This window comes from Martes martes (assembly GCF_963455335.1).
Source record: "Martes martes genome assembly, chromosome: 13".
NCBI classification, from domain to species: Eukaryota; Metazoa; Chordata; class Mammalia; order Carnivora; family Mustelidae; genus Martes; species Martes martes.
In genome coordinates this window covers 7,846,016-7,860,520 of record NC_137901.1, presented here as the reverse complement: position 1 = coordinate 7,860,520, position 14,505 = coordinate 7,846,016, and the positions used below count along the sequence as shown (strand labels likewise).

The 14,505-nt window shown below is 44.6% G+C and overlaps 1 protein-coding gene across 1 annotated transcript in view; it reads right to left on the bottom strand.

Moving 5' to 3' along the window:
* CD226 (CD226 molecule) overlaps positions 1 to 14,263 on the bottom strand; it is a gene marked incomplete at its 3' end in the record, with an annotated part of 65,238 nt that extends 50,975 nt beyond the window's left edge. The window contains 2 exon segments of the mRNA XM_080821824.1: positions 13,548 to 13,886; positions 14,194 to 14,263. Coding sequence (XP_080677950.1) covers positions 13,548 to 13,886; positions 14,194 to 14,239 — 385 coding nt within the window. The 5' untranslated portion in view covers positions 14,240 to 14,263.
* Positions 14,264 to 14,505: the final 242 nt, after the last annotated feature.

The window sequence follows — 14,505 nt, the reverse complement described above, 5'->3', positions numbered from 1 at the left end:
CATAAAGGTGAGAGATACTAGTACTTTATAATATAGGCTGATATATATAGATGAGACATTTATTTTGAAAGTCTAGTTACTTAGATGAGAAGAATGAGAGAAAATAAGGTTTAAAGGATGACTCTTACATTTTTGAGAATTGGGATTATTGATTCAAATGAGAGACTGGGAGCAGAACAGATTTGGTGATGGGAGGGACTGCATTTATGTTTTAGAAATATGGATACTTTCATTTCTAGTAAAATATCAGACTCCGTTATTAGCACTAAAATTCCTGTTAAAAACAACTAGAAAGTCCTTGAGTAGAGCTGTATGCGTGAGTCAGTTCTCATGTGGATCTATAGTCCTAGTTCCCACAGCATGGGTGTTCCAGGAAGTCTAAATTTAAAGTAACGTAAGGTAATGTAAATTTTAATTTAAAGTAAAATAAATTTAAAGTAACGCAGTGTTGCCCAGTAAACTGGGGAGACCCTGGGCCTTGGGTCCTCACCCAACCAGACTTGAAGGAATCACCAAAGGTTCTTGGTCTTGTCATGAAAAGGGATTCAAGGACAGACACGCAGCACAGTAGATGAGTAACACAAGTGGGGAAGTTTATTAAAGCAGAAAGTATGCTCTTGAGATATGAGAGTGAGTGAGCTCAGGAGAGAGAGAGTGAGCTGTGTGCCCTGGGAGCTGGGTTAGGGTTATCTTTTATTAACAGTTGTTAACTAGGGGGCAAAATATTCATAACTTGGGGGTGAGAAGCAGGAATTTTTGCTTTTTTTCTTGCTTAATTTGCTCAGGGGTTCCTATCATGATGCCCACCATTTGGGGCCTGTCTTGTTTGATCCGGCTTCTGGGGGAAGGCTGCCGGGACAGACCTCTGGCCCTCCCAATAGCTGGCCATAACTTCCTCGTTGCTGACCTCCACATACCCTATTAGAACCTAACTATCTACTCTAACACCAGCACTCAACTCCTCTGTGAATGAAGGCCCTTCATTCGAGTCTCTGAGAACTCCCAGAAATGGTCTGGGAAGAGTGATGAGCCCCACACAGGCAAAACGGGCCAAGAGCGTGAGGACGTAAAGGAATGAGACAGACAATAGGCAGCAGGAGAAAAAACAGATTGTAGAAATAGAGCCGCTTTGACATTAAGAGAATCAGAGACAGATGATAAAACAACTCTGTGTACCAAATCTGGAGGAGATGAGAAGGGTATGCTGAAGAGGACAGATTAAGGTAGAATGACAGCAAGAACTAGAAGTGGCTAATGGACAAAACCCTAATAAAGTGAGTAGGCAAGGGGAACGACGGAACGACGCTCCAGCAATTTCTGAGCCAAGGTTCTGGCAACCGTAGTCGTTTTTTAATATAAATTCTGAGTCTCTGGGAGGGAAGAAACGAGAATCATGGCAACTGCACGAGGAAGAACACCCCCCACTCTGCTTCACCCCCAGTTACCCTGCCTTGGTTTAATCCCACTTCCTGTCTTATCTGGCCCATTACTACAGCCTCTGCGTCGCTTTGCTCAGGCTGTCATAACCGCAGACCACAGACTGGGGACTTCAATCTGGAAGTCCAAGACCGAGACGGCGGCCTGCGCGGCTCCGTGGGGCCCCCCTCCTCGGCCTGTATGTGGCCCTCTTCACCCTGTAACTTCACATGCTCTTGCCTCTGTGTGTCTGTATCCTAATTTCCTCGTCTTCCACATTTGGAATGACTTCATTTTATCTCCTTTACCTCATTTACCTCTTTGAAGACCCTATTTCCAAATATAGTTGCATTCTGAGGCACGGAGGTCTAGACTTCAACATATGAATTTAGGGGGACACAACTCACCCCACAACAGCCTCCTCAGAGTCCTCTTCCTAAATTGCAAACCATTCACCCAATCAAAATTCCTAAGGGCTCCCCATTGCCTAAAGAATAAAGTCAAAGCACCTGAAAATGGTGTCAGCAGTGACACAGAGATGCAACTAGAACTGTAGCTCCCACCCCCATCCCACTGCAAAGAAAATGCAACCTAAGTAACAATGCGGTCTTCTTAGGCAAATATAATTCCAAGTCAAGTGTTCTGAACCCCCCCCCCCCCCCAAGCAACAACCTGGAGCTCCTGCTGGCAGCAGATCAAATTCTCTGTCTCTGCTATCGACCCCTCCTAATTCGCCACCTGGCTGCACTACCCACTTCGGCTCATTTAGGCTCCTGCCTTACTAAGCATCCTGCGGCTCCCTCGCATGCCGGCCTCCCTCTTGCTTCAGCCATTAGCACGATTTCCCTCACGCAGGGATGCCATCCTGCCGGCAGCACAACCAGTCTTCAAACAGGAAGTTTCTGATCTTCCCCTTTGAGTAAGCTCAAGCATCTTGTGTTTTCTGAAACTCGCTGCATGATCCTGTTCCCCTCGCTGCTGCCATTTCTCCAACACGCAGCGCCGCCACCAGCATCCTACCACCCCCCACACCTGCTCTATACACCTGCGTTCGAGGAAGCATCGATGACGTTCCAAAGGAGCCCTGAGCTGGAAATCAGAGACTGGAACATTTCCTCACTGTACCCCCAATCCCATGCAGACCCCAACACACTGTGGATATTCGATAAACATTTGTTGAATGAAAGAGAAAGGCAATGGAAGGTGCCGGGGACCCGGGGGGAGGGCGGGGGGATGTGTTTGTAACTTAGGAAGGAGCAGAGTCTTTGTGAAGATTTCATTGGTTGACCCTACACCGCTGGCGGCACCCCTGCTTGGTGTCAAGATTGCAGGGTCCTTTTCTCTTACTCTTGCCTGTTTCTTAGTCTCCAATTTTGCTTCTTTCCTACCTCTAAATCATCCCATATGCAGTCGCTAGAGTAATGGCTCCAAATCATGGCTGCAATCATGATCAACACGGGACTTCCACTATTCGAAAACCTTACTAATCACCAAATGAAGTCCAAAATCTAAGCTTCCCACCTGCTGCCCTTCCCCTAAGGCTGTGACCAAAGTTGTTGTTGTTTTTTGTTTTTTTTGTTTTGTTTGCTCTTTGCTTTGTATGCTCCAAATGCAAAGAGCATTTCCATTATGTGATGATTTTCGTGACACACTTTCCTTCTAGAATCGTACCTGGATTTCCAGCCTGGTGCAGACACTTTCCATGGTTCCCCGATACTGGCAGTAATCTCTGTCACCTCTCAACTCCCAAAACATTGTTCTATGTCACTTAACAAGTATATACAGACTTCCCCTATTAGATTATAAATGTCCTGGAAACAAAGACTTTCTTATTCATTTCATCTCCTCACAGCAAATAGTAAATTTCTTTTTTTTTAAGATTTTATTTATATATTTGACAATGAGAGAGAGAGAACAAGCAGGGGGAGAGGCAGGCAGAGAGAGAGGGAGAAGCAGGCTCCCTGTTGAGCAGAGAGCCCGATGTGCGATGGGCAGCTCGATCCCAGGACCCTGGGATCATGACCCGAGCTGAAGGTAAATGCTTAACTCACTGAGCCACCCGGGCACCCCAGCAAATAGTAAATTTCTATTTACTAGATCCAGAAAGGGTTTACACAATTTTAAAAATTACTATTATCAATATCCACCCAATAATAGAGATTTTAATACCACAAAGAGTCATTTGAGCAACAAATTTTAACACTATGCCCTTTGGTTCAAATCTGCTATTTTCACTGAGAACATAGTAATTAATAGTTTAGAATATAATTAGTAATAGTTAAGAATAAAAATTCGGAAACTATGTCAGCTCAAAGAAACACAATGTCAGTAACTAGAAATTTTTCTCTCTTCTTTAATATTTATGCTTTTAGGAACCATTTCTAGGATTTAAGAAGAAAAGAAGGAAGAAGTGAGATAATTTAACTGTTAAATAAATGTTCTTTATTTACATTTACCCACTTATTTATATGAACAACTGAGTTTCTTGTATATAATAAAGAGATATTTTGAGAAATATGATGTCATAAGTCAACAGGACGGACGATCGTCTCATCTGGGGACGTAGTTGAACGTTACCAAGCTCTGTCTCAGAAAAAGTAGTTGAATTCCTTGGCTGTTTCTCAGATGAAAAATGGTACACTTCCAATAGTAGATTCCAGTTTATAAAGAGAGATAAATGTACTCTCCCTGTTAATGGACTGGATTAGGTGGATGACCTAAAACTTCCTGACGGTTTGGGTTCTCTATACGTCAGGAAGGAGACCATCCTATACATAGGGAATACACACACGCTCCTTCACTAAACTCTTCTGGAAATATCGGTTTGGGTAGCATACGGCATTTCACGTAGCCTGCCAAGAAAGGGGACAAATGTGTTCTGAGAGCTAGTCTGCGAAATGAGAACGTTATGTTTCTTAAGTGTTCTGCTAGTGAAAGGGCGCGCGTAAGTGTTCACAGAATCCCTTGTGCAGACTTCGTTCTCATTGGCCGCAGTCATCACCCCACTACAGTCGGCAGGTGTGACGCGTTAAGCTATTTACGGTGCTATTAAATGTGAATATTGCTTATCGTGGCTCCGTCCTTAGAACGCTTTCTGTATGAATCTTCAGGGGAACGGGGGCCTTTCTCTCTGCGCAGATTGTGAGGAAGACTGTTTTATAAAATGTGTGTTGTGGTTAAGTAGCTGAAGTCAGGGAAAATTTTCTCACACTGAGATTTATTGGATTGTGAATCATCTCTCAAGGGAAGGGCCAGAAGCCCCATCAGCGGAGTTATTTAATTAAAACTATGGTGGAGTAAGTAGAAGAGATGTTGCCTGGGGGAATCATTTCGCGTTGATCCCTGAAGGATTGACTTGATAGTCTTCAAATTCTTAATGGTTTCAAAATCTTAAACGTCTTCACAAATTTTCTGAGAGGAAAGGAAAAGCCATCTTGCTTGCAACCTCCACTTCCTATAAAACCAAACAAAACCCAAAACCAGCAGCAAAAAGCATAGCTTGGAAACCAAGTCTTCTTCTACCAACTCTAAAGAACCGCGCACAGGAAAGCAAGAGTTCAAGGGGGAAAACCCTCCGACCAGCTCAGAGCTTCACTTTTCCTCCTCTCTTGCCACACTTAATGTCCTTGTCTTTTTTCAACGTCTAAAAATCCATTTTTATCTCACAAAATGAGAAAATGTAATTTTACTCTCAGTCACTAAATACTCTGATCTGTCAACGGGCAAATTCCCATACGGTCTTTTGAAGGTTCTCTGACACCCACCCTTTAATCCTAGAGAAGTTTCGGACGGAAGGTGCTGGAAGACAAGGTGTGATTTCTACAGCTTTCAACCTTTGAAAAGAGGAACTTAAAAAATAAAAAATAGAGACACTGAGAGGGTCCAGGGGAGGAATCTGGGCCAAGCCGCGTGGGCTGGCATGTTCCAGTCACTGGGACAGCTCTGACACATGAAGCCGCAGCCCCCACCCTGCCCTGGCACCCACACCCCGCCAGCACCCACTCTCAGGAGGAAAACATGTTCCACATACTGCGGTCAGCGCCTCCCTGAGCACAGCCGAGCGAGCAGGGGTGGCAGACAGCGATGAGAGAGGGGTGAGCTGTCCTGCTCACTCAAAGTTAAAGGAAAACCTGAGAACTGCACGCCTCTGCCTACACGAATAAAATCCTTCAACGGGGCGTCTGCGTGGCTCAGCTGGAGAAGTGCTCTTGGTTTGGGCTCAGGTCGCGATCTCAGGGTTGTGAGACGGAGCCCACAGCAGGTGCTGAGCGTGCAGCCTGCTTGACTTTCAATCTCTCTCCCTCTCGCTCTGCCTTGCCCTTCTCCCCACCTCCGCTCACATGGGTGCTCTCGTGCTCGCTCGCTCTCAAAATAATACTAATAATCTTCAAGAGCCACAGGGCAGTTGTTCGTCAACTTTAGCTTGTAGCTCATTCCCTTCGGGAAATTCAGCCAAATACCTGCCCCCCCCCACCCACCCTAGGGTCATCTTAGAAATAAAAATGTCCATTCAAGGAAAGGTAGAGTGGGTGCAAGTAAACAGGATAGTTGCAAAGATCACAGCCGATTTCATCCCGGCTTTGGGTTGCCTGAGCACATTTTTGAATAAATGTAAAGGAAAAGTTTTCTCCTGGATGTTGCTGTGGCGGACACGTGTCCAATAGTGAGTGTAGAGGGAGCGCGAGGAAGGGCAGCTCTCTTGCACTGAAAGGGACAAACGGGGATGCTGCTCTCGCATAACCCAAACAGGGACCTGTGCCTGTTGAACTTGAGCGGCCATTACAGTGTGAAATTTAATTTTGTCTATCATTCCAGTATTGTCTTCTTTTTGAGGTCTGGTTTGCCCCGTCTGGCCTGTTTTTTGTCTCTTTTTGAGTTTTTTATTTTATTTTATTTTATTTATTTGACAGAGAGAGAGAGATCACAAGTAGGCAGAGAGGCAGGCAGAGAGAGAGGGGGAAGCAGGCTGCCCACCGAGCAGGGAGCCCGATGCAGGACTCGATCCCAGGACCCTGAGACCATGACCTGAGCCGAAGGCAGAGGCTTAACCCGCTGAGCCACCCAGGTGCCCTGTTTTTGATTTTTGATTACAGAGCTGTTCCCCGAAAGTGTGATTGTCGAATCTGCTGGTGATACGTGCTTTCAAGCATGCTCTTTCCTGGCTTAGCAAATGGAAAGCAGATCAGTAAAAACAACCTTGGCATGGGCTCTGGTAACTACGCTACTTTCAGATTCCCATTGGTTCTACCCTTGAGAAGTTCAGTGACCCTAACCTTGCTTTCACAAGTCTTAAAAACATTCTTTATCATCTACTTCTTTATATTCTGTTTTATTTTATTAAGGAGAGAGATTTCTAACCCTTTAAAGTGTTTCTGTTTCATCAGTTGGCTATTTCTTACAGGTACTATTTTATATATTTTTTCTTTCTTAAATGAAAAACTGCTGAAATGTAACATTTTACAGAAACATTTTTTATTCTTATGTGTGTGTGTGTGTGTGATGTGCGTATGTGTGTGTATACGAGAAAACTTTCATGACTTATTTCTGAGCTGGTAAGAAGGCACCTTAAGAGAGTTTATGTCTTCATTCTTTAAAGAGTAAATTTGAAACTATTTTTCTATTTCTCCACCCCACTTAAAAAACAAACAGCTTCAGAGTGATAGAGATGTCTATGATGGGCAAAGATGAAACAACCCACAGTCCACACAAGGACAAAACACGTTGGCATGCAGCGGTGACCCTCGTCACAGGAGGGAAGCAAACCTCCCCTCCCGTGGCCTTCTCAGCCCTGTCGGGAATCTCTTCTGACAGGCAGAAGAATCCTTCAGACCAAGCCCTCCCTGCCTCTCACTCTGCACCTGTCACTAATAGACAAGAAGAGTGTCAGTTTCATACGTTTTCTTCCTGTCCTCTGAATTTGGGAGCGATAAAAGCTGAAATCAAAGGACTTTTGCTAAAAATAGACAATAAAATATAATCATATCGTATATCTAGATTCCTCTGCCTTTTGAAGCATTAAATCAATGTGTGGAGATAAGCTAAGCCATGAACTGCGACCCAGAAGAAACTGCACTAATTGTTGGTCAGCGTCTGTTGTGGTGGCTCAGTTTGGAAGGTCTGGCTGTCATTGTTATTGTTATCGGTGGTGGTGTCGGAGTCATTTATACAAAATGAAAATGTCCTCGCAAACTAGTCAAAGCAGAGCCAAAGCTATCTTTGTTTCTAGATAATATTTAAAGCAATTCTGGGGCACTTGGGTGCCTCAGTCAGTTGAGCGTCTGACCCTTGGTTTCGGCTCAGGTCATGATCTCAGGTCATGAGATCGAGCCCAAACCGGGTTCCATGCTCAATGGGGAGTCTGCTGGAGGTTCTCTCTCTCCCTCTGCCCCTTCCCCCGCTCATGCCCCACCCCCGCCCGTCTGTCTGAAATAAAGAAATAAATCTTTTTAAAAATAAATAAATAAATAAAGCAATTCTCCCAAAATGCTACTCCACCCATCCCCATGTCCAAATATTCTGACCTACCTCCTTCAAGGTTAACTTTAAATTCCCCCTTTGCAGGGAATCTATCCTGAATCTCCTGGTTAAAAGTAAATCCTGTTGGGGTGCCTGGGTGGCTCAGTGGGTTAAATCCTCTGCCTTCGGCTCAGGTCATGATCCCAGGGTTCTGGGATCAAGCCCCACATCGGGTTCTCTGCTCAGCCGGGAGCCTGCTTCCTCCTCTCTCTCTGCCTGCCTCTCTGCCTATTTGTGATCTCTGTCTGTCAAATAAATAAATAAAATCTTTAAAAAGAAAAAGTAAATCCTGTTTTAGGAACTACAACAGCACTCACTCCTTAATTATACTTTGCAACACACAGCTCTTCTCTCCCCCGGTACTCTGCATACCACTTAGAGCTGAGATCCACATCTTTCTAGCTTCCAGCCACAGACATTATCTCGAATATAGTAGGTTCTGAATAAAAACTTGATGAGTGAATAAGGATAAGAGGGTTCAGCTCCCACAAATCAGCATACACATTGACACAAACCAGATCTGGGACACTGCCCCTTCTCCAGCTCTAAATAAAATTTAAATCCTGACATCATGCCAACATTAATAAACAAACAAGTACCCAGAGGAAAGCACATATTGATGATTCTGGGTTGGCTGCCCCAATTAAGACATAGGCCAGCATGGTCTTTAGAATCCCTCTCATTAGGGGATTTCTTGGCACTGCCAACAATTCTGGGTCCCCAGTGTTAGAGGAACCTCTTTTCCTCTCTAGTGCCACTCACTGAAACATTTGGATGAGATTAACATTTAAATTGGTGAGTTTGAGAAAGCAGATTGCCTTCTATGGTGTGGTGGGCCTCATTTAATCAGTTGAAGGCCTGAATAGAACAAAAAGACTTGCTTCCCGAGACAACAGGGAAATCTCCAGCAGAAGCCTTCTGACTTCATCTGCGCCATCGTCCTTCCTGGGACTCCAGCCTATTGGCCCACATTTGACAGTCTCCATAATTACATAAGCCGATTCCCTATAATAAATCTCTTTCTATATACATATACGACCTATTCATTCTGTTTCTCAGGAGAACCCTGACTATTACCAATGCCAATAATATAATAGACATACTAATGTACACTCCTACCAGCAGTGGATAAGTGTTCCAATCCGTAAAATACTACTTATTTACCCTGACCTTAGACTCTTCCCCTCCTATAAACTACAGCTAATTTAATCCTGTTGGTGGTGAAAAACATAGGTTTATTATGTGTCTCCCTCTGGAAAATGCTCAGTAGCTTCCCACGGATTTCCCATAGTGAAATTCAGACTCCATGAGGCAATGAAAGATCTCGGCCGACCTAACGCCTCGGGCTCTTTGTGACATTGTGCTGTCCCAACTCCTCTTTTTTAACCCAGAGTCTACTGCATAAAACCTTCCTTGGGACGCCAGCACATGACATGCTGAGCCCCCTGGCTGATGCGGGCACCCCTGTGTTTTCCTCCCGGGCTACCTCCCATGACAGCGAGGGGCCACAGAGCCCAGAGAGGGAACCGCATCCTGCGAGGATGTCAAACTCTCCTTGGGCCCCGAAGACACTTCCCTCTCCCCTTTCCCTCCTTCCCCCATCGGTCTCTCTCAGAGAAATATCCTCCACATTTTCAAGGGCCGGTGCCACTTGGTCCCGGAGCCTCCCTGCTCACTGTGCTGGAATTCCATTCCCCTTCCTCTCAGTCCTGGCACTTCACAAACATCGACTGGTCTCCTCTGGGTGCTGAGACTGGGCAAATCCCAGCCTCCAGGCGGTCGGTGACCCTGAGCACTTCCGTCAGCCGCAGGTGGGAGCGCGTGACCTCAGCACGGCGTCTGGGAAGCAGCAGAGGAGACGCATTCGGTGCATGCACGGGGCGCGGCCGGTGGCAGGTGGAGAGTGGAGCAGGGTGGCTGGGCCCCCGGCCCCCCCGTGGGGGACACTTCCATAAGCTTAACTACAGTCGCTTGAACCGACTGGTAAGGCCAAGAGACACGGGCGGCAGGACTTTTTAGCGGGGTCGCTCTTCGGCCACCAACCGCCGTGAATGGGCCGCCTCCGGAAGGTCACCTACCGCCTCCGGATCACCTACCTCCCCGTGGATCTCAAATCAGTTGGCGACCGAGAAGGGCTTGTGTGACGTTAACACAGCTTTCAACATAAATTTGCAATAAGCTTGTCCTAGTTGCTGCTCAGCCCTGAGCTGAAAGCCAGGCGGGGGCGGGGCACAAGGCTGTACCCTGCTCGACCCTCCTCCTCTGAGGACCCCTGCAGCTCCAGCCCCCCCCCCCCCAAGCCGTCATTTCCCATTCGTCGCTGCAGTTTTATCCAACGGGACACACACGAAGTCTGAGAACTCACCGCGCCTCAAGCCCTTGCCTGGAAAATCAAGCTTAGGTCCACATCCACGTGGGCAGTGGGGTGAAATGAGAAGATACTGACCAAGTTCCTCTAACGTAGGCCGCTATCAGCAAGGAAGAGAAGTCGGCGTATGTAGGACTTCCTTGAAAGGCCTTACAACCCAGTTTACAAACTAGGATTTCTGGATTCCAGCTCCAGTCTTGTGTCGTTAAATAGACCATCAACGGCCCCTCTGAGTTACACACGTGCCGTACTTGCAGGTCCCGATACTACGTTAATAAAGCACAAACCGAAAACTAAAACTATATAGAAGGTTAGCTTTGAGATACGGCTACTATTTTTTAAATTCACTATCATTTTTAGCTTGTTGTTCTTTTTTTTTTTAAAAAGGAATTCCTCCAAGTTTTGAAAATGAGTGGAGTACTCTTACCAGCCCATTACCGCAATCTGTGACTTAAAAATATAAATGATCAAAAACAATCATGACAAAACATGCTTAAGAATACCATCACAGGGAAAATAAAATAAAATTTAAAAAAATAATAATACCATCATGGAGGGCACCTGGGTGGCTCAGCCGTTAAGCATCTGCCCTTGACTTACGTGATGATCCCAGGGTCCTGGGATTGAGCCCATATAGGGCTCCCTGCTCGGTGGGAAGTCTGCTCCTCCTGCTCCCACTCCCCCTGCTTGTTTCCCTCTCTCACTGTCTCTCTCTCTCTCTGTCAAATAAATAAATAAATAAAATCTTAAAAAAAAAAAAAAAAAAGAACACCATCATGAATAATTCATCTATGTGGAGAGGCACGCTCTCCTTTCTTTGACCAGTGACTGACTGAAAATCCTACCATTGTATTTGAAACAGCCCCAGAAGGTAAAGATCCTCCCTTGCCTAACTACAAGAAAATGATAGAAGCAAAAAATCTGGATGATAAAAGCAGGAAATATTGCCACAATTGTTCATACATGATGCTAAAAATCCCACCTTGGCAAGGCGATCACAACTTAGTTCCCAATAATTTAGCTCTATTTTCTATCCTAAACTTTCAGAAGAGGTCAAAATGCCATTTTTTGTTTTTGTTTTTAAATTAAAAATGTATATATTAGGGGTGTCGGGTGACTCAGTTGTTTAAGTGTCTGTCTTCAGCTCAGGTCATGATCTCAGGGTCCCCACGTTGGGTTCCCTGATCAGCAGGGAGCCTGCTTCTCTCTCTGCCCCTCCCTCACTCGCTCTCTCTCTTTTTCTCTCTCTTTCAAATAAATAAATAAAATCTTTTTTTTAAAGTATGTATTTAAGGCATGCAATACAATCATTTGATAAATATAAACATATACATACACACACACACAGTGAAAGGATTACTACAATCAAGTTAACTCACATTTCGTCTCACATAGTTACCATTTTTTTTTCCAGGGAGAGCGCCTGAGATCTCCTTTCTTAGGACACCTGCAGTCCGTACTGCAACATTGTTAACTGCAGCCCTGATGCAGCGCATTAGCTCTCTAGGCGGAGTCATCCCACTCAACCGTAACTGTGAACCTCCCTGTGCCCAGGACCATTATTCTCCCCATGTTTAATCAGCTCTTTTTTGACAGAAATTGGAATTCCTGATCTGGGAATCCAAACTGCAACAGCTCGCCACACGAAGGGTGAGGGGTCCCAGCTCGTTCTGGCCCTGGTGGCTCGTGCCAGGTGTGGACCAGGTCTCTCTCCCCAAAGGCCCTTGCCAACCCTCTCCTTCATCTGCACGGCTAATCAAAAGTGGTCCATACGTGAAAAACTTGCAGACAGCCCTCAACAGGTGACTGCCCACAAAGCCAATGAGGCGTTCCATGACAAGATGGACTCGATCATAAATATTTCATTACAGAGATTTTGCTAATAGACACTTTGTAAGCCTCAGTCATACACACAAAACCATTTTCGAGCCTAGCTACATCTACAGAGAAAAAGAAAACTAACACATGGGAAGTTTCCTTATCTTCTAACTATTTGCTATCCCTAATGCAATACTATAAGTTGTTCTTTTACTTTTTAAAATATTTTATTTATTTATTTGCCAGAGAGATAGGACAAGCAGGCAGAGAGAGAAGCAGGCTCCCTGCTGGACAAGGAGGAATTCGATCCCAAGACCCTGGGATCATGACCTGAGCCGAAGGCAGTGAGCGGCTTAACCGAATGAGCCACCCAGGCGTCCCAGTTCTTCTTTTATAATATACATCCCTTGGAAAGAAAGCACTCTAGCACATGTCACATAATGTGTTCTGCTGAATAACCATTTAGGATACAATTTTAGAGACTTCAGACAAGAAACACACGGTTCCAAACTATTTCCTTCCCTAGACTATTTCTGACATCTCGAAATTTCATCATTAGTCATTTTGTATTGAAAGCATAGGGAATGATAATAGTGACAATAATAACACCCGCCACTCCCTGACGGCCCTCCGTCTTTAACCATAGGATCCCTAAGCCATTCAACAAAGAGAATGGTATTATTAACTCAGTTTACTATTCAGAAGCCTGAGATGCAGAGGGGATCGATCAACTAACATAAGGTTTTGAGAAAAGTAAAGGCTAGAAAAGCCATGTTTTTCCAATATATCATACCCAATCCACGTGGCTATTACTCGAAGGAGTAACTCACTAAGCAGCAAACCACAGTCCATGGTAGACGCGGCAGAAAATATCTAGGAGATCATTTGATCCTTCTTGAAATGACACCTTGCAGTTTCTGAAGGTTCATCTCTTAGGAACTTGGTTGAAGCAGAAGATAGAGCCAGTGCCTGATGAATTCTGGCCAGATTCACTAATAAATCTAGATTTGGTGTTACAGAGAGGACTCTGAACACACAGAGGTTGAAGCCCGCACTGAGTACCTAGTGGACGGAAGCAGCACTCCATCCCAGGGAGGAAGCTCACATGGGGAGGGATCTGGTCCTGAACCCAAACACTGCCAACATCAGTTTAGTCCAGGCTCTAGTCATGGTTGAGACAAGAGAAAACCTGGGCTCTTCTTCCTACTACACTCTAATTTGTGAGATGCTTATTCTACTCAGAAATCACAGCACATTAAGAAAAATGAAACCGATTCACAGAACTATTTCTTTAAAACAATAATATCCTAAGATCTAGAAGTGAAATTGGAAAATACCAAGACACATGATAAAGCATTTTATAGTTTGTACTGGGGCTTAAGATTCAATGTCGTAGATGGGTAAGAAGGAGAATAAAATGTCCACTCACCTGTTGCAACCACCTGGATCACCTTCTCCCAATGTCCATGTGGGAAAGTGTGAAAAAAGCAGGAATAGAAGCCAACATCGGCCTCAGAGACGTTATGAAAGGACAGGGTCATATCATTAGGCACCATGGTGGAATTTAAAAAGTAAACCCTATCAGTATAGGGTGGCTTTACACTCAAACCATAAGTAGGGCTGAAAATGGCCACGAGCTCTCTGTTGGTCGTAGTGATCTTGTGCCATTCCAACTGAACTAAGGTGTCCAGTGATGAATATATACACTCCAGACTCATATTCTCAGCAAGTTTAACAGTCGTGTCCCAAATCATCTCTTCACATAGAGCTGAAATACACAACATCACATTGATTCAGTTAGGCTTGATGGCTGAAATACCCAAAGACACCTCAAGCTTATTCTAAGCTTTCTAAGACCGAGGAAGACAGCAAATTGAGACCCCGCTAAATGCTAACAGTTTCTACCTTAGTCTAAAAAAGGTTTCCACTGCCAATAAGAGGTATTTGTAACTTGTAGATTTCCTGAACAAGTGAGAAATTATCGGAGCCTACTAAAGGACATTATAAATTCTAAACATGTCACACTATAAGACCAAAAAAGAAGTAAATTTTTTAAATGAAGACATTATCTTTACCTCTGTATACGTGAAGAATAGCGAAGAAGAAAGTAAGATAATCCATCTCTGGAAACCGTTTGGGAGGCTGGTCTATTAAAAAAAGACAATTTTTATAATGTTACATGCAGAGGCCCAGCACAATGCACTGCTTCCTTCCTCTCAGATATTATCAGTTGTGCCTTCTTTTTCTGAAGTACGAACACAGGAAAAGGTCTGAGCTTCAAAGTCAGGTTTGCTCTCGCACAAGGATGAGCAGATTTGAATCACTTCTCTCTCTCTCTCTCTCGGGGAAATAGCTTATTTTCAAGCTTTTATTTTCTACAAAGATTC